The sequence below is a fragment of the Osmia lignaria genome, chromosome 2, assembly GCF_051020975.1.
Source record: "Osmia lignaria lignaria isolate PbOS001 chromosome 2, iyOsmLign1, whole genome shotgun sequence".
Lineage (NCBI taxonomy): Eukaryota > Metazoa > Arthropoda > Insecta > Hymenoptera > Megachilidae > Osmia > Osmia lignaria.
In genome coordinates this window covers 12,913,953-12,935,272 of record NC_135033.1, presented here as the reverse complement: position 1 = coordinate 12,935,272, position 21,320 = coordinate 12,913,953, and the positions used below count along the sequence as shown (strand labels likewise).

The 21,320-nt window shown below is 35.3% G+C and overlaps 2 protein-coding genes across 3 annotated transcripts; one reads left to right on the top strand and one right to left on the bottom strand.

Annotated features, from left to right (window-relative positions):
• Positions 1–1,461: 1,461 nt before the first annotated feature.
• LOC117608550 (arginine kinase) lies at positions 1,462–10,667 on the top strand. Of its 2 annotated transcripts, none has more exons than XM_034333842.2 (5): positions 1,462–1,713; positions 2,125–2,671; positions 2,775–2,940; positions 8,799–9,100; positions 9,944–10,667. In XM_034333842.2, the coding sequence occupies exons 2-5, from the start codon at positions 2,159–2,161 to the stop codon at positions 10,106–10,108; spliced, it is 1,146 nt and encodes a 381-aa protein (XP_034189733.1). In that variant the 5' UTR covers positions 1,462–1,713; positions 2,125–2,158; the 3' UTR covers positions 10,109–10,667. The 2 variants fall into 2 exon arrangements, with proteins under 2 accessions (XP_034189733.1, XP_034189731.1); XM_034333840.2 differs by having other exon boundaries at positions 1,462–1,724.
• A 348-nt stretch (positions 10,668–11,015) lies between these two features.
• Positions 11,016–18,696, bottom strand: LOC117608600 (venom allergen 3-like). Its single transcript, XM_034333965.2, has 7 exons — positions 18,631–18,696; positions 17,554–17,724; positions 17,362–17,446; positions 16,895–17,030; positions 14,676–14,977; positions 11,386–11,617; positions 11,016–11,170 (listed from the first exon to the last, which is right to left on the bottom strand). Exons 1-6 carry the CDS (start codon positions 18,637–18,639, stop codon positions 11,460–11,462), a joined length of 861 nt encoding a protein of 286 aa, XP_034189856.1. The 5' UTR covers positions 18,640–18,696; the 3' UTR covers positions 11,016–11,170; positions 11,386–11,459.
• Between the last annotated feature and the right edge of the window lie 2,624 nt (positions 18,697–21,320).

Below are 21,320 nucleotides of genomic sequence, written 5' to 3'. Positions count from 1 at the left end.
GCAGTTAAATATTTTCACGACGTGCAGTTAGCGCACCGGAAACGGGATTTCATGGTTGTTCGCGATCGGAATGTCGATGTCGGAAGTCCGGCTGGTCGGATCAAGTTCGAAACAAATTCGAAGCGCTATAAATAAAGGACTATCCGGATACATTTCTGGATTTGTTCATTTACCTTTTCTGAATATTAGTATAATTTATGTTAGATCTTCTTCAAGAGAGGGTCCCTCTGAAAGTTTGAAATTTTCCAATTTTCGAAATCTATAGTTTAAAAATTTGTAATATCTGAAAATTTTTAAACGACTTCAAGAAATATTTTCAATTTGTCATACGGCTTTTTATCCAACTTTTTTTCAACAGGTGTATAAAGTTTTGACAATTGAAATTCGCTTTAAACTTAAATGATATATTTTAGAAATAAGAAGTAGTATACAGTGCGATTATACACTGCGAATTACAAAATATTCTTTTATATTTTAGTACATCTAAATGGTACATATCAGTTTTTTTTAATCAGTCTAAATGGGGTGCACTAAATACAGACCAGTTTAATAAGTTTATGGCTCGACGATTAAAAGCTCAATATGTATCTTTTTTTATCGTTACGTTGTATGTATTTACGTGTCTCTATGTGATGCTTTATTACCGAAGGAGCTTATAGCATTACTTGTGATAACTTTGCGACATATGTAATACAAGGTGAGTTATTAAGAATTTCTTCAAAACAAACTTGTGTAATATTGAAAATTTTCATGTAATATTATTTCATGTAACAGATTTGCAACATAATGCAATACTCGTATTTAAATGTCACCCTTTTGAGTAAGGTTTTCTTATATTATTAATAAAAGTATAAATAAACAATGGTGTTTTTAGGATATCGGAAATAAAGAACTGATTGTATCTCTATGTGTTAATTGTTGAGTGTTTATTTTAAAGTAAATTCACCTTGTTTTTTCCCGTGCTCCAGCTGTGTAGCTGGAAAATAAACCAGAAAAAATGTATATATCTTGTTTTATTTATACCGTAAGTATGTCTCACGTGTGCTCCTTAATTACGTCCGTTAACTAATTCCTTTAAAAAATGGCGAACGCACGAAGATTATTATTACTCACGGCTTTAACAAAACGAGTATGTACATATGTATACCTTTTTTTCTTTTTTGTCATACAAGTTTACAATCTTCTTAAAAGATTTATTGTGCATAGCGTTGTACAATAGTATGGTACTTATGCGTATAATGATACATATTAATTTTACAACAGCTACAAATCATTACCGACTGTTTGGAGTACTTTGATACCTCGACGTATCATTTTGAATATTGACAAGATTGCTTCGGTGCTAGTCACTGACGCGACGCAAGTACGTACGTACGACCTCGAAGACGACATGGACGACAAGAGACGAAAAGTTGAAGGCAGCAGCTTGCCGATTTTTTTTTTTTTTTTCCTACGAGTGGGAAACGAGATTTCGCGGTCGCATGGCGCGGCGCGGCGCGGCGTCGAGATGGCTATGCCAGAAGCGTCAAAATTCCGAATATTCACGTCGCCGTCGTGTAGGGTCCTTCTGGCGCACACCGGCAGCCTTGAGAGCGGCTCCCACAAAAAATATGTGTAATTAAAACTCGACGCTTCGGGGGATGCTCCGCGGCAAGGGAGAACGAAAGGGTCGAAAACGATAGAGACGTCCAGACGACGCGTGACGAGCGAGAGGTTAGAGAACAGTATGTAACGATTTTTCATCCTATGAGAATGTTCTTTCTTTCGAGAGCAGAGATCTTCGAGTTTCGATTTACCCGTTTTTGACAATACTAATTCCTAAGTTAGAAATTTTATTGTCAAGAAAAAAAATTCTTCAACTTAAAAAAAACATCTAGTGTTATTCTAGTGTTAAATAAAAATATGCTTATTTAAATTACTGAATTATTATTAGACCTCATGTTAGACTTAGGTATCAGTATAATAAAATAAATAACTGTAAACAGTGAGCCTACTCTGGAAATGTTGCAACCATGGTTTTGCAGCGACTGATCACACGCGTCATCTACACCAAACCAATAGACCAGCACGATATGTATGTACAAAAGGTTCATTCTTTTTCCCAATGCCCCCCCCCCCCGCCAGGATTAAATGAAGAAGTAGTCGAACTTGATTGAAAATGTGCGACAAGAGGTTATGCGCTTGCGGTAAGAAGTCGAAACCAGCTGAACCCGCCTTCATGAACCCAGACGACGAAAAAGTGAAGGCTTTGGAGGAGGCATACGCTGAATTTTCGAATACCGAAAGCAATTCGTTGCTGAAGAAACACTTAACCGAACCAATCTTCGACAAACTGAAGACACGTATGACCAGTTTTGGTTCCACGCTGATGGACGTGATTCAGTCGGGCCTGAAGAATCCTGACTCAGGTGTTGGCCTGTACGCACCTGATCAAGAGGCCTACGACGTGTTCGCCGATCTTTTCGATCCGGTGATCGATGAATATCATAATGGTTTCAAGTCTGACAACGTTCATCCTGCTTTAGAGTGGGGAATAGCCGAAGAGCTTGGCAATCTTGACCCTGAAGGAGAATTCGTGATCTCGACGAGAATTCGGTGCGCCAGGTCAGTCAAGGGATATTCTTTAAATCCTAGAATGACTGAAGCTGACTATCGGGACTTGGAGAACAAGGTATGGCCGGTTTCAACGATCCATTGTAATAGCTTACAAAAATTTCTCCATTCAGAGAAAGAAATAATTAGTATGAAAGGTATGAATCCTTTCCCACTTTTAGGTGCAAGAGGCTTTAAGCTCATTAGAAGGTGAATTGAAAGGAACCTACTGTTCACTGGCCACCATGGATAAAGAAACGCAACAACAACTGATAGATGATCATTTCCTGTTCAAGGAAGGAGATCGATTTTTAGAAGCAGCCAACTCCAATAGATTCTGGCCGACTGGTGAGTAATGGAACCCTCTTTACCACTCTAACTTTTCTCAAACTTCAGCAGATCGATCTCGTTACTTCTGCTTTACTTTTAAAACTGTTCGAAAAATTTGTCGCTCCACTGATTTTTCTTCGTCAAATCGCGTTCGGGATTTTCTTTGATAAATAATTCCAATTTTTTTAAATTTAATCTCAGGGTTTACTGTTAAATAACTGAATAAAGGTTTTACATTCTTCTCGATTGCATTCAAATATGTACTGGGCATTTGAAGCTAACGTTATTTCCTGATAATTAGTATTAACAATTTATTTTCTTTTATAATTTCAATTTATAATTGACACATAATTACAGCAGCAACAGCAGTTTACATTAATTTCTTACCACCTTCGTTTCGAAAAACGAAATCAATATCGTTCCTTCTATTTCCAGCATTTCCTACAAAGGTATTATATTTATACAATACTTCCTCAGGTTACGAACCGTAACCAAGTTGTAGGCATGTTTCATATGCTTTAAAGTCAACCGTGAATTCGAAATAACTTTAACTCGCTTCCGTAAAGCGATTCGATTAATCCTTGCCCCGAGTCAGCTTTAAACTTGGAATTGCTTTAAAGCGTCTCTGCATGTTCTCTTCGAGCAAGAAAAACCGTTTCAACCGTTACACATTCTTTTCATCCTTTTCATCTTCCTTTTACGAATTACCGACCGGTATGTCACGTTTGCGATTTAAAATAGCTTCTTCTTCAAGTTTAGATAGTTACTTGTTTTTTCTAAGTCGAACTTTAGAAATTAATGGAGAGTTATCCTTTAGCTAAGAATAAGTGTAGGGAAAAAAGTTTTCTACTATTTGTCTTCGGTGTCACCTAGTGACCTAGACACTACTTCCTCTTAACTAACTAATTGTAAGGGAACTAAGGGTGCCGACTGAGGGTATCTACACTTTTCCTTATTGCGAGTGTACCTACGTTCTTTTATTTACGTATATAGAGTGATTCAAACCAGATTATAAAAATATTATAAAACTAACAATAAGACTCTGTCATGCTGATATCTTTTAAGTATGCAAATAGATAATGCAATATATAATACTCCTACTAGCAAAGTTATTTTTTTAGAAAACTGTTTTCCGTTCGTTCAATAAATAAGAATTGCTGCACGATAAATTTTTTCTTCGACCTCAATAGCCTTTGCGTGTGTTACACATATACAACCCGAGTTTCTGAAGGGCTAGCGCAAAAACTTTGCAATATACGTAACTAATATTCACTTTACACTTTTCTTCGCCTATTTATTATTTCTATGTACAATATAATAATCAATATTTCTTCAAATTTCTATGTATTCAAAATCAAATTTCTGAAAAATTGAAGATGTTGGTTTTTTTCAGACTTTATTTGTTATTTGAAATTTCCGAAAATATTCCAATATAATTTATTAAAACACAGGGTTTTAGTCTTTAGGGGGTTCAACTGACTCGTCTGATCTCCCTTATTGTTAGTTACGGTAACCAGGACCAGGTGAAATGTGTGCACATCGATCCGGTCGATGAGCCGGTCGATGAGCCGGTCGATGAGCCGGTCGATGAGCCGGTCGATGAGCCGGTCGGAATATGCATAGGGACAGATTATAAAAAGGAAAGTGCGAAAATACAAGAGTAAGCAGGTTTCAAGTATTTAGAACTCGTTCCGGTTTATGGCGCGGATTGTTCTCAACTGTATGTACATAAATACATATGTAGATGTTTGGGTTGCCTCCTACAGACACTTGACTTGGTTTTAGCTGGTTTCTCACTTGAGACAGACCGAAGACTATACGACCACGAAGCTGATTACACACGTTCAGTGAGAACTGCATAGTTCGGCTTCTGGAATTGTGGAAATTACTCGCATATCAACAATGTGTTTGATAATTCTATATTGATCTGTTTATTTAAACGGAATAGTAAAATGAAGCAGTACATACATGTATTTAAATCATTCTAAATTAGTACATCAGCTGATCATTTGATAATTTGATCTTTATAAAACTTTGAATAGGAATAGAACATTTTTAATTCGCATCGTTTTTTTATTAAACTTCAACTTGAGTTATTCGTTTTACTATTTATTGTTTAACAGAGGCTATGAAACCTTCGAAAAGCCCCTTTAAATAACATTTAATCGTAAAGAAAAAGGGCAACAGTAGAAAAAAGTTTGATTGAATATTTTTTGACGTAGTATACGTATACAGAGAGTTCGAAGCAAACGTTAGTCGAATCGGTTAAAGCTGGTTGTAGCCAGCTTGAATTCACTTAAAACATTCAATTACACAATGCCCGAAGTTGGTTCGGCTCGTTGGAAAACATAAATCCTCGGTAAGCCAGACGGTGGAAATTGGGGGTGGTACAAGTTTAAACGAAGATTAAGTCAAAAGTTTCTCAGATTAAAATGAATTCGACGGGACACGGAGTAGGGAAATAGCGAGTTGACGAGTGTTACGACGAGTGTTACGACTGGGTCGGGTCCTCCCCACCTGTTTGTTGACATTTGTTGGTTTCGCTTTTCTCTACTAAATCCTGCATCCGGGGGTTAAATGGTTCGCGGAAACTTTTCGAACGGTCGTGAATGTTTCATACTGAATGTAAAAACATGAATTATTTTACAAGAGAATTGAGAAAAAATACAATTAAAAGGGTTAATACTACTAGACGGTAAATTATTGCGCGATGGGACCCTAATGTGTGATTAACTATACCAAGTATCTAATCGAAAGTTGAACGTTAAATAAAATACACTTAACTTGGCAACAGTTTACGACAGTATAACAAGCAATTACGAAGGCAAGGGAACAGATTAAAAGGTAATAAGTTATGTTGACGAAGTCTTCATGATAAGAGGGGGTAGAAGGGAATATCTCCTTTGGTTGGCTTTCAAAACTCTCTCTCTCTCTCTCCCCGAGTAGCTGATTCTCCCTTGTACATGCCCTAATCTCTTTAATATCCTTTAACCCTTTTGAGCCGTTTAATCTCACCAGCAAAGAGATTTCCCAAGGCCATCGTGATGAAAATCACTAATGCAAATTCAGTTAATCACGAAATCCGTAGTCAGCTTTCTGGATGACTACGAACCGCAAGAAGACAACCGTTATTTCACACATATCAAGCTTCTATTGTATTTCAATTAATTGGGGCAAATTGGTAGGGCCGTAAAGAATTGCCAAATACTAAACGTAATCAGTAGCGTAACTAGAAGTATTTTTAAATAAGAACTTATTAACATCATAATAATATCAAGTATAATTTTGTATTCAATTTAATTGAAATCAGAGTCGGGATCAATTGACTCCCTTTGTTAACTACACCCCTAGTTAATTTCTTACAATAAAATATCATACAATTTTTTAAAGTTAGGTTTGCTTTTGAATATACTGAAATTTGAAAAAGATACATTTCCTAGTCGTATATACAAATATTATTTAATTTCACGATGAAGAGAATTTTAATAATCAGTTCAATCCGGCGACTAAATATATTGTAATTCAATCGTTAATCAATCCAATGGTGATTAAATGCCTGCTTTAATCGTAAATTGTAATTGATATAAAGTAAAATATTCATATATTCATTATGTATGAATAAAATATTTCAATTGCTATTTCAATTATTAATCGTTAATTGTATTAAATATTTCTCTACGCTCTGTTGTTACGAAGTATTAAATGATCGATTTTGAAATGTAAATTCCGACAAAATTTGATGGCATAATATAATTATGTAAAGAAAATAGTAGGTATTACAATATACAGTAAGACCTAAATAGGTCTTTAGGTTTTGATCTTTGATATTAACCTTTTGTTGCATTATTTTGCAAATCTGTTATATGTATAAAATATTAATAATATACCGATTAGACGATTTAATGCCTATCACAGAAGAAAAAAAAAAAAAAAAAAAAAAAGAAAAACAGGCAACTATAAGTAGTATTGCATTATCGTAACGATACAATTCTGATTGTTATCCTATTTTCCTTTGACTCTACCCTTTTTTGCTCTCTTTTGGACGACCGATTTATTCGTTTCAAGAGCACATAAAATGATTATTCTAAAAAGCTCCTTTTCCTATGTTGTTTTGATATAATTGCACGTTTCATTCGTCTCTTCCAACTATCGCTTTTTGTATTTTACTTTTGATTCATGTTAACATGAAGATGGCTTTTGTTCCTAATTATCGTTGCTTGTTATTTCCAAGCTGTTCTTATTTCTTTTTTAATATTTTTATATTTCTTAAAAAATTGCATTACAATCTTATTCTGTTGACTGGTTACATGTTAAATTATTCCGATTTCCAATTAAGCGGATATTTTTTTTAATATAAGTTAGCAGTCTCCGAAGAGCATAATAAGGATAATTCTGGTAGTTTGCAACACGAAAATCGTTTCGTCTGGATAATCGAACCGCCGTCGTACCGTATCGATTTATCGGACCCACTTGCCTCCCCTTTTATCCGGATAATCGACGTTCGCCTGTACTTGCACTTCTTTCAAAGACTTCTTTTCTTGAAGATTATTCGGTATTAGGTCCTGAAAAAGCTTCATTTCATATTCTTCGCTTTCTTCGGTTCGTATTCAGATGTATCTGTTGCTCTTTTCCCTTCGAATATTCATTTTAAATTATTCTGTCAAATATTAATAATAAAATCATGTTTTTTTCTCATGTAATTTTAAATGTGTGGTAAAATGACAACTTCGCCAGCTAATAAGTAAATGTAACCCTCTCAAAGTGAAAATTATTCACCGTGAATCAAACAAAGATTAATCGTATATTTATAAAAATTCCCTTTATATCCTGCAGCGTACAACTGATTCGCATGATAAATGTCAAAAGCGAAATCTATTTCGTTGAACACGCAATTTCAATTTCCTCGTATGAAATATTAATATCTCTACGTAATACATTTTCAAACCAGAAAAGCTATGTTTCATAGAATTGTAATTTAACCAGATTCCTTTTGCCCGTATGAACTTAGTTTAATGGATAGAGTATACATATTTTCGGAAATTATTTTTAAGTAAAATAAAAATCTCTGGAGGTAACGCTGTAGCTTTTATTATTCAGATAATTTTAATAAACAAAGTATTTATTAACCGAAATGTGTTCTAAAAAATCTGTATTTTCGGAAACTGCAAATTGTTGAAAATTGTTTAGATCGTGAAACTAACAACCAGACATTTTGCATTGAAAACATTAGATGAAGGTTTATTTAATCATTTTCATCAGATTCTTAAGTTTTCAAATTAATGTACATAAAACATAAAAATGATGTTGCATTATTTTACAACACTTTCGTGTTACCAAATTCGGTCACATTTTTTTTGAGTCGACCAGTACCGGATATGGGAGAAAGTGCATAGCAAATCCGCTTAAAGGATTGTAACAGAACTATGATTTGCAAAATGTAAAACAAAATCATCGTTTCAGATGGATTTATATCAGTTTATATATAAAAAAAAAAAAAAAAAAAAAAAAACAAAACATTCATGCAATTTATTATACCGTATTTGAACTCTGTTATGTACTATAAATATTTATAAAAATACATCTATCTACAACTAAAAATATAATGGTTCCATCTAACGTAGTATAATATTATTTCTGAAAGTGAAACAACTAACTCCTAATTTTCTATTTACAACAATGTTTATCTAATTAGGAATTCAGAAGTTCTTAATTTGACTATAAAATCGTGGGAAATATTATTTAATATGCCAGAGACAATATAAATTGAAATCTCCAGAAAATCCATGTTAAGATTCGTAATAGTTATCGTATGGATACATATCGTCAAAGAAAGTTAAAGAAAAAGAAAAGTAACAGACGAATTGTCGAATTTCCAGGCAGAGGAATATTTTTTAACGAGGAGAAAACTTTCCTTGTCTGGTGCAACGAGGAGGATCACTTGCGTTTGATATCGATGGAAAAGGGTGGGAATCTGTCGTCTGTATACGCGAGGCTCGTTAAAGCAGTTACCGAGGTCGGGAAGAAACTTGAATTCTCGCCACATAGAAGACTTGGCTTCCTCACCTTTTGCCCGAGCAATCTGGGAACCACCATCAGGGCGTCCGTTCACGCACGCTTGCCGAAATTGAGCGAGGATTACGCGAGATTCGAAGAGATCGCGAACATGTACCATCTTCAGGTAAGAAACAAAATCAACTCACCTTCTTTTTCCCCTCGATTACTTTCGCTTCAGTCGTTGAATCTTATTTCGCGTACACTGCCACAAACTCTACAAGGTACTTCAACTAATTACGAACTACACTAAAACTATTAACTAAAATTATTTATCGCGAATTCGTCGCGGATCGCAAGAGCACGCGTCTAGTACTAAAGACTGACAACAAGCATTGAACTTGTAGCCAACTTCACTGCGACAAGTTCAATGCGAACCCCCCTGCCCTTGGCGGTGGAATCCAAAATATGTATTTCTTATTTCCTACAGTAGTACATAGTACATATCTAAAGTTATATCTAAGGTAATGAATGTACTATCACAAGTAATCAAAAACTTGGATAATATAAAAGGTCTTGAAAATTTATAATCATTAGAGAATTTAGTAAAATAATACCTCGGTATAAGTAACATTTCATGAACATAATTATTTTATTTCTTTCCATATGTTGAATTAAATAATTTCATGTATAAATGGTGCGATAATTATGATAATTCATAATTAAATAAATATAAAGCAAAGAAATAGAAATACAATGATTTTCGGTTTCGCGTCGTTCATCGCGGTGACGAAACAAACGCAACAAGTTTTCACGGCGAAATTAATGTTAATCGTTCACGCGTAATCCCAAGGGTATGCAATATAAACTAAACGAACAGCTGGCCATGAATATTTTCTGCTTACGAGATAAATATTTCACTCAAATTCTTTTTCTTTGCACCTATGAAACTTAAAAATCTGTTTTTTTTTCTCTCTGTTCTTTTTTAATCCCGCTGTAGGATTAAAGATTATTTTAATGAAATATTCAGATCAGAGGCACCCGTGGCGAGCACAGCGAAAGCGAAGAAGGCATTTACGACATCAGCAACAAACGTCGGCTGGGCTTGACCGAACGGGAAGTGGTTTTCGAGATGAGAAACGGCGTGCTCGAACTGATCAAACAAGAGAAACAGCTGCAAGGGGATACGTCGTAATATCGCGTGTCCGATAGAAGTCGATGAAGGCCTCCCGGTACCACCATACGTTTCCATCGATTTTCCCTCGATTCGACACGACTGCCCCTGTAATTCTTATAAATCGAAATATCCAAACTGTTTCGATTAATGTTTCCCCCTGTGCCACCAATATGTTTCCGTTACGACCACCGACAGTCAGAGAGAACAGTGAGAGAGAGAGAGAAAGAGAGAGCAAGAGAAAACACGAGCTTGGTTATCGACAAGTTGAAGCGGTACTCGTCTATTTCACTGCTTGAAAACGTCTGCGGCATTCCTCTCCGCTCTCCACTTCCCAGCGAAGAAACATCGATTCGTTATTAACTTCTGAAACCGTTGTTCTGCAACTTGATGCTCCTGATTGCAAGCCGCTGTTCAACAAACAATATTGATACAATGAATATTCATACTTTATTCTTTGTTTACTTCCAATTTTTATTCTGTTACGGCGCAATAACAAACTCATAAAACCAAGTAGATTTATATGCACATCTATTTTCCTGGAAAAATTTCAATTCTTAGGCGCTGATATAATGTAAAATAAAATTGTTAATATTATAAAAGAATATTCAAAGTTTGAGAAAAAAAAAAAAAAAAAAAGCGTTAATCTTTATAAATATTATCGTTAATTATTCATATCCTGTTTGTGTAATTTATTATTCTTTAAATAAAATTTTTATGTGTCGCGTTATTAGAATTTCATAATTTTTCAAATTATTGCTTTTCATACAAAAATAATTCATGGTCGATGTACAGAAATAAATAAATTTAACTTGACAACTTTCAGTTGTTATTTACGGGAGATTAACAATCACGGAAGCAGAATATTACATTTTTATTGCAGAGACCTTTCAGATCGAGTCTTCCTTCTTCTCTCTTTTATTCCGTTCTTAAAGATACGCTTTCGTCGCGTGAACGTTCCAGCAACTTTAAAGTTATTTAATGCCAAGAACCTGCTATTCTTGACACCGTGAAAATATCGTACACGTGAATGTGTCTAGATATAACAATAACGTGGAACGTAACATCAACAACCGTCTGAAACTGACAAGAGAACGGTTATGAGAACGGTTTCTCGGATATCATATTTGTGAGCTATTGCACCGGTGTGTGACTCTGACAATGAGAATAAAACAATGCTCTTCTCATTTTTCTATTAACAATTTATCAAGCATTTCAACAACTCTTCATTATTCGAGACTTCCTTTTAATTTTAAAATTCTAATAAAATTACTGAAACAATAAGAAAAATGCTTTACTTGGTAAACGGTTTATTGATAGCACTGTATCAGACAAACATTGCACCAGCAGAGTAACAATAAGTGGGTGGGGATCACGTCCACAGGCGTGCCAGCAATAATAACATCAGGTGAACAGGATAAATCGTTCCTTTAATCAGGAATGTACCGCTGGTCATTGTTTGGCTGGTTCTCTTCTGGCTCGATTCAGTCCGACGCTGCAACTTCCGTGACGGCCACTTCTGGGATTTTTCTAATAAAAATAAATCATTTTTTCTGCTATTTCATGATACGATTTCTTACATACGTTATTACAGTACTCTTCACACGGACTTTCATGCACCCTATATGTATGTAGTTGAAATGATCAAAGTTGATTGGTTCCAACACACATTCAGTGTACAGGGTAGCAGCTAGAATAGTGTATTGTCAATTCTTTCCTGTTTGAGTGTCGCCTAATTATATTATACCTACTACTACTTTGGTACTACATACTCTCCTACTATCCTTGCACATGAAATTGAAACGAATGCTCAAGTTCTGCATAGAAGAACCTCTTACTATATTGCACTCTTACACTATAAATTTTCGAATATAAATCATGTCGAAATATGTATTTAATAAAATGAAGAATATTTGCATAAAAAAGCTTTAAATGTTGGTTTTTCTTAATGTAGATGTTTCAACTACAGGTACAGTTGAGTTTCTTTTTTTTACTAAAAATTATTTCAGAATTTTGTAAACTAAATTATCATTTTTCAATGTTTTAAGAAAATCCTTATGGATAGTTGTTTGACAATTTTAGAACATGCAAGAATATCTTTGGACAAATGCGACCGCGTGATTTTCTGGATGTACTATACATCAGGCTATCCTATGAGTAATATCGCTTCGTTTCCTACGTCAAATAAACATAGATAGGTATCTTGTTTATACGCGATGAACGCACACAATAGAAATGGGCATTAATTTCTCGGAGCAATGTAGTGTATTGTAACCCAAACAAACCAGAACGGAGACAAAACATACTGCTTTAAGGCACTGTTATACCATGCTGTTTCATCACCTTAATTATTAATAAATTCACCGACGCGTTACCCACTGATGACACGACATATATGCGAATATAATTTGATTAAATAATTAAAACATGATAACGGTGAAACAATGACACTACCATTGGTAATATTTTATTCTAATTCAAAGTACTTTTAATTGAATATTAAAATTAAATTCAAAACTAACGTAAAAAAATTTACGTTGAATTTTATTATTTTTATTTAGAAGTTTGTTTAGCGTGGAAACAAGCGCCAGTAGCAAAATTGATAAAAATGAAATATTTGCACTGCTTGAAATAATTGGAGAATCAGCTTCGTAAGTACTTTCCTTTCGCAGTTTGTCCGTAGGAATTTGGTATTTCGTATTTCGTATTTCGTATATGAAACGAGTCACGCAATTCGAAACTGGTCGTTGGCGTTGTTTGGTCAACGACGAGAGAGAAAAAGGTGGCAGTGGAAAAAGTCGAAAGGCGTGGCGCGGCGCGGCGCGGCGTAACAACGGGCTTTATCTGTTCACGACATCGCTTGTTCGTGGCCGTTTCGTTTGTACTGTTTTGTGGCGCACCGTGTGTCGGAGAACCGGGAAATGTTTTGCGTTGTGTAATACCACGGGGGGTGAGGTCTTTCGATACTGCCCTATAATTCTCTGCGAGCTTGCATTTAAACAGGGGCAGGCATGTCGTTTATATTAATTGTTGTTGCGTGTCCGTTTTTTTATGGGTCAGTGATTGAATTTTCTTCTCTGGTTACCTGATTTCTTACCAAAGTTTATAAAGTTTCATTAATGTAATTACTCATAGAATGTTTTATAGTGACTCGCATGTTTACAAACTTTAAGAAAAGCCATGTAGAAACTATGTCCAAAAGGAGTTGAACCAAGAATTTGATCGTAGAGACCTCATGCGGGGAAACTGAGAAACAAGTTGAAATCTAACAATTCCGTAGTTGAAAAGCAATTCCGTAGACGAAAAAGCAATTTTTTTTTTTTTTCACGATTCTTTTGTTTAAATATTCTTGGTATAATTGTACAGTAACGTGCAGAACCTGATTTTCCAATTTCGCCTTTAAAACCTTATAAATAATGCGTTTTTATAGAAGAGAATTTTTAACATTCATTAACTTTTCAACTATTTCATGAAATATTTGTAATTGAGATTAGAAATGTTTAATTTCATTGCTTTCATACATATAATCAGACTACAAAAATCAGTTGAAAGAGAAAAAGAACATTACATGGTTTTGATATTAACCAGCTATACCTAGAGTAATTTCATATTCTGAGAAAAAAAATAAAATGTTAGATCTTCTAGTGGAACCGGGTACCAAGTTCTTGTGGGCAAAATTAATCCATTCATCATCCCGCTAAGTTTCTTACCGTTCCAAACAGTACGCGTCCCGTGACAGGCAAAGAATTACGTTAACCCGGTCAAATGGTGATCCGATAGCCTCTATTCCCGTTTCCACGATAATGAATCAATATATTACGTTATTAATTAAACTTTGACCGTCGATCTCGTCTTGACCCTCTACTTTAAAGGAATAATGAAATGCGAACGGAAAGAAGTAGCTACTTTGCGTTTGCAAATATTTTTTTGATATTGTATTATATTGTATTATACAGACGAAGTTACGCAATACCAAGGGGATCAAATTTCAATATTACATTTGGGATAAGACTGAAAACCATGTCACCTCTTGCAAAAGAAAACTAAAGCTTGGGCAAAGTAAGAAAAAGTAGAAGAAAAACTAGCTTCACCAGAAAAACAACAAAGATTCTTCAAAGCAAGGCAGCCAGAACGCTGAATGTATTTTTTGTAGTTATTTGTCTTCTGAATCCATAGAAGGTTGGGTTAGGTTTTTTGAATGTCAAGATTGAAGTTACTGTACAAACACCAGAGAGAGAACAAAGATAAGCATCTAAACGCTATCTTGGCCCATACATAGATTAAGAAATAATATTAACATTAACATTACTTCCAAAATTTATGTACCATATGTAACTTGGAAAATATCTACCTATGGAGGTAAAAGAGTCAAGTCTAAGTACATGTATAATATGTGTGTGAGTAAAACTGATCTGGTAAAAATCTATGGAACGATCGAATATTATTGAATGAACACGATCCTCTCGTCGCCATTCGTCAAAAGATTCATCCTCGTTAACTGTTTCGTCTAGTCCTAGTGGAAATGGTTAACGATCGTGGCGAGGAAGCGTGTCCTGAACGCAGGAGACACAAGGGAGGAAACACTTACGACAAAGTGCTGCGTATCGCGAGCTACGGATCGTCCCCTGCGGACAAAGAGCCGGCACACCATCTTCGTAGAGTTCCCTCGGTCTCTTCCGATCGAGGGGTCCGTAATTGCAGACGAGGGTCTCCACGCGATCCCCGAAACCGAGCTGCATTGTGCCCGTGACAGTAGCCGTCTCTTCACGACCCGGCGGTGAACCATCTTGCTTAGCCGTGTAAATTGCACGACCGCAACCGACTTGGCTAATTATCGCCGATGCGAATGCGATATATGAAAGGTTGCTTCGAGCTGTGAAGTTGACGAACCTGCAACAAAGATTAATCAAATTTTCATTGTTTCACATGCTTCTTGCCACGCTAAACTTAAAATTCAATCACACCCAAACGAGCCACTTGTCCTGGGCCCCTCATTTATAAATACTTAAAAAATTGCTAAATTTTTCATGAAATGCACTAGAAAGTGATATAAATAACAGTTCTAGAACTGTGCAATCGATGTAAGTATAGCAGGTATTCAGAATAAAGATTCTTCAATAACTTTGCAAAAAGATAATGTAGGAGTTTAGTGGAAGGGAGGGTACTAGTCTCCTCGGACTCAGAATTGGTACTGTTTTTGCTAGCAGTCGAATATACTCGTACACTCAGGCTTTTTCCTTACACTTGAAATACTTAAAAACAAAAGTTTCACGAATAGAATGACACGAGCTCGTTTCAGAAAAGATATCTTCAGTTTCTAAGCGATAACGTGAACCCTCGGAAAATTTAATGATAACGTCATAAATGATGTAAGTTTCAAGGCTGAATAATATCGAAAATATTAAATATATTTTTACATATGAATTTTATATTCTTTCTACAAGTTGACAAATGAAGTTTCTACTGTAATTGGTGTGCTGGGATTAAATTATAGAATTGTGTAGAATACTTTGCAAACTTTCACTATAAGGTTTATGTTGAAACAATAAGAAAAGCTTTGAAAAAAGCTTGGTAGCTTTGTCTACACCAACTATTTTTGGGTTGATAATTTCTATATAAATGTTCATTCGATCGTTTCTCCTAGTTGAAATCGATCAGTCGTCGTCAAATAGAATGGTTTGAGGTGGGTAAAGGGTATAGAAAAGCGTTAGCTGAATCGAGTGAGAGAGAGGAAGCGGTGTAAACCTTCTCCTAAATTCAGAGGCAAGTTAGCAGTGTGTACACACACGCACGCACGCACGCACACACACACACATCCATTGACAAAGCGAATGCCTTGGCACATAAGAGTCGTTTCGATCAATTCAACTTTTAGAGTATCATCGCATGCTGCGTTGAGAATGACAATACGTGTGGATTTTCTCGCGGACCAACACACGCTGATACGCGAGTTATATCACGTTGAATCGAGCACTGAAAGGCCTTATGTCTTTCAACTCCCTTTCAACTAGCCCACTTCACTCTTGATCCCTAGAAGCGTTTATCGTCGAATAAAGAACCGTGAAATTCTATTGAACTCGTTTCTTTAATCGTCTTCGATCCATCGTCGCTGAAAAATTCATACCGCTCTGTTTTTCGAATCTGTGTAAAGGCGTATATCCTTACTAATATATAATACATAGAAGAAAGCGGTGCAAGATGAAATTATTATGTAATTATTGACAGTATTTTGTCAAGTATCATTAAATACTAACAGAATTAATTCAGATTTAGGACATTTCCGACTGTTTGAAAAAAATATCCAAATTGATCTTGGCGGTCTCGCCTGTATGTATGTATGTATGTATGTATGTATGTATGATCTGCGGCTCCAATCCTATGATAGCTTTTTTATTGTTGATTGGGTAATGGCAGAAGCAATAAGCCCTTAATAAGTGAGCTCCATGATGGAGGTAAGGTAGGAGAAGTACTATTCGCGACCAATCAATTATGCAGCTCTGCTTCAGGTTCTGCTTACTTTCGGGTCGAACTACCGAAATATTTCTTTGAAATTATTGATACGAACAGTTTCGAAGAATTGATTGACAAGACGGCAGATTACGAATATCTAACTCAGAAACAGATCCATTAACTATACTATATATAATTCCCCTTCAGAAACCGTTGAAAAATAGCATTTCCAGCGGCAGTATAATAAATCTGGCACAACTTTTGACTCAACCGTGTTAGAAACTCTCTAATGCTCTCGAGAAAGGAAGAAAGAATGGGATAGGGAAAAGTGAAACTGTGTATGTACAGTGGGCTTACCCGAATTCCGCAGAATCGAAGTCTTCCACTTCGTCGTACCAGGATTGAATATGAAAGTGAATCCTAGCGGTGGACGTTGCGTTTCCCACGCTGTTCATATCGAGCACGTGCACGTTTTGCCATACTTGAAATCGTTCTGCAAAGAATATATACATACGATTCGTAACATTTAGTTATGTCTTAATATTTTCCAGGCTAATTGATACTTTATTGAATAAAAGTACCATATTATATTATTTAAACAAATGAAAATAACCCCAATTTTTCATTGATAAAAAGAAAGTTGGTTATATGAAAATAGGCAAACACTACATAGAAATATAATAAATTATTACGAAAATATTTTCAAATGGCTTTACTGGTGTAACACTGGTGTTCACGTTCGTGTACCTATTGTAGATATTGAAAAATGATGGGTGAGTAAAGGAGATTGAAAAAAATAGGATATATCGAAGGATGTTACTTGCCAACGTCTCGGCATTGATCTTTCTCAAAGAGGTTGCACTGCAACGCCCATCGCCTAGCGATAAAAGCGAGTTCATCATCCCAAAGCTGTAAAGAAAAATATTATGTATCGTCATTTATAAGATTACTTTAAATTGATCTTTTATTAAAAACAAATTAATTAGGGACTGCAGATCGATTTCGTTCAATCATACCAGCTCCATCATATATTTTGCTGGTCGTTGAGGACCTGGATTCCCTCTTTGTTCTTCACCACTAGCCACCGTGTTACGATAAGTATTGTGCCAATAAAGTATCGTATCAATGTCTTTCTGATCTAGATCAGCAGAATCAAGGTTTGAACATCTGGTTCCATGATCATCATCCTGAAAAAAAGAAAATTGAATATTAGAATTATAATAGTAGTGTAGAAGATAAGGGAGATATATATCAGACAAGGTAGGAGGAGAGGTGAAGATAAATGAAGGAGTTAGAAAAGCAAAAAAAAAAGAAACAGATGGAAACAGAAGGGAGAAGGTCGCAAGGGAGAAGGAACAAAGTGAAAGAAGGGATGAAATTAATGAGAAGAAAAAGGAACAACATACTTCTCAATTAACCCTTGAACAGCGGAGGCTGGGTCAATCATAACCTAAGCTTACAAATATATACAAGGATATTAACCTAAAGTTAAATGTATAATTTATAAACAAAAGGGTTTCATATATTGAAAAAATAATTCAAAAAAAAAAAAAAAAACAAAAAAACAGCGTATAATGTAGAAAATGAAAATGTTATGAAATACAAAATTAAATTAAAATCGTGGCTCTCTTCACGATCCATCATTTAAGGGTTAATAAATAAGGCATCGAGCAGAAATCTGTTCTAATTTCAAAACTCGTCTCGAATTCATTAATTAGTGTTTCTTTAGACTGCGCTTTAATTTCTACAGAGGTTTTATTTCGATAAAGTCTAACATTTGTCTCGAACTAAATAAAAAGAACCGACTATATTCCAATCCTATTAGATTTCATACTACCCTTCTGCGTTTAAGCTCCTAACAAGATGTGGATTAATATATTCTAATAACCCTATAATACAGATTTTGTTCTGCTCTCTTAAGAATCATTAGTAATCGAAGTTGGATAATGTCTGAACGTCTGTTTAACAATTTTCTTTTCTTCGACCTGCAAATCTCTAAACTTTAATAAAAATACTCCTTTTACGCTTTACATATGAAGTGCTATCGGATTTAATGGAAAGCTCCTCGAGGCAGCCACTTTCTTCAAACACACCTTTGACATACTGCTTCATCGAATTCGCTTTGATGCGCAACAGAGGAAGTGGTCCTTTCTTCCTTTTTCTTTTTTCTTTTTTCTTTTTTCTTTTTTTTTTTTTTTTTCTTTATGCTGTCAATAAATTTTTCAAAAGCTGCCAATGAAATCTCCTTCTTCCTCCTTTTGCCTCTATTTTCATCTCTGTTTGATTGTTTTGCCTAGCAGAGAGACACAGATTCAATCCTTTTGTTCTCTTCTCAAATTGATGTTTGAATACTACTTCCAATTTAAAATTGATTAAAAAATTGATTCTTACACTATTATCATTAAAATTCCTCGAACTTTTATCAATAAACAACCGCAATGGCTTTTGAAATATACTTTTGAAAAATGTTGACTTTTATTAAATGTTTTCATTCTACTCGTTCCACATACTTAGAATTCCATTCAGAGAGTTCTGAAGAGCCATTTGATCATTTCATTAGCCCGGTATTCAGAAAATAATTGAATCGAACGTTACAGGGAATTTCAAATGGTAGCGGGTGGTTGAGAATTACAGGGAAATTAATGATAACGACAGGGTACGATTGACCTAATGGCATTTAATCGAAAGGTTTCTTCTCGCTTGGCTCTTGCATTAACGTTGATCGAGTGTATAAAACAAAGCTACCCGATGCACGTCAATCACGCGATCCGCTTTAGCGATTCCGAATATGTATTCCTCTGGTGCTTCTATTTTTATACTGTTTTTTTTTTTTTTTTTTTCCATTTCAACTCTATGTATATCCCTCACTCTTTTCCTATCGACATTTAAAACGTTCGACAGTACTGGCAGACTATTCAAAATCTATGAAAGCTATGCACAGGAAATTAATAAATTCCACTTCTTCCCTAATTAATGCGTTGAATGGCAGCGTAGTAATTCCAGTTTCGTTTTATTAAATGCAAAAGTATTAAGGTATCCTTATCTCATCGTCAGGAAAGAAATTCATAAAACAAAAAGGGGTTAACTCGTTACCTTTACAATCACCGAGGCATAATAATGTTCCTACATGATCCCCCAAGAAAAGCCCAACATATCCCAAGCGAAAGTGAAATATTAACGTCTCTCCTCTGTCCTCAGCCCCTTGTAGCCACGTTTAATAATTCTTGGATAAAGCAGTGAAGCGTTACGTACCGGAAATTGGCACATGGTGTGATTTGCGGAAATGTGGCAGTAACGAGTGGCATCGTGACGGAGGATCGGTGATATTGTCCCTCGTAGCATGCAATCGCAGCAGCCCGTTAAGAACAATAAGAGGCAGAACGGGATACGAGCTGTCATTTCGACGGTGGAGCTTTCAACGACCGAAAATCCGCCGCGACATTTTATCTTTTGCGTTTCACTGCTGTCGGGTGGGTAATCTCGCCGCTACCTTCACCTCGGGCCAATGTTTTCCGAATCGATTTTCCAATGAAACAGCGACAGGCCCGCGTGCGACCAAGGATAATATTTTTCCAATCTGGTAACGCAGAAGCAAGAAAAAGAACGGGTTAATAATGTCCTATGAGATCGATAAAGATTTCTTCCTCAATCGTTTCAATTTTTCAAGTTTTATCATACTTGAAATTATTCGGAAGAAACTTTTCTTGGATATTGAACAATAGAGCCTGTGGGTCAATCGTAATCGAAACTTACAAAACATATTCTAATACGAAGCAGAAAATTCAATTTCCATGGTCTGCCGTTCGAGACTATGTTAAAACAACTATTCCAATTTAATCTGACAATGAGTATATGTATGTATGTATGTAGAATATAAATTGAAATTGTCAGATTAATTTTCTTTAACAATTAATGACCCTCGAAAAATAGTAATAATATTTCCTGTTGTAAAATATAAATTTTGATAATAAAATTGTGTGAAAAGAGGTGAAACAGAGGAGTCGAAATATTACATGTACGAAATATAAATATGTACGTATATGTCATTTTCGTGTTATTTAATACATTAATTTTTCTATTTTCTACTTAATTATAAAACTTGGCATATTTCGTTGCATTTCCGTCGTCAGGGGGTGAGTTCTTTTTCGTAATTATGAAACGCGTTTAACAACGCGATTGACACCTTCCTACCTTTATTGCGACGTAACAGTCGCAATCTAAATAATTCTAATCACAGTTTTCAATGTTTTGTAAATTATAATACCAATTAAACACCTACCACCAGTCTTCTCTAACTGTTCTTTTCTGGTGCTGTAAGAGAAACTCGGCCTCGTGGAAAATATAAAATTTCGGTTACTTGGTTGTTTCCGAAGTGTTCTTTTGTGCTCTGCCGTTCTCATTTCGAGGAAACCACGAGCGGTCGCAAAACTAGCTTCACCATCTCGAAAACTTTCTGCCTCCCACGCGTATTGAAACAGTAATGATACGAGAGAAGGGAAAGGGTGTCGGCAGGATAACGAAATGAAAACAGAAAACACGTGCTGAACATCTGAGAATCGTCCAACTCGCTCGAGTTGTTGTCGGTCTCGTTTACGCGTTACGTTTCCGCCGAGGGAACGATAGATAGAATAGGATAGGATAGGATAGGGTAGGATAGGATACCACTGATTTCAAATAAAAATTAAACATATACATATAATAAATAAATGCTCCTGTATATGCCCGAATTCTGTTATCATAGTTTTTAACAAAGTTAGTAAATTTATATTAAGTTATATTATCT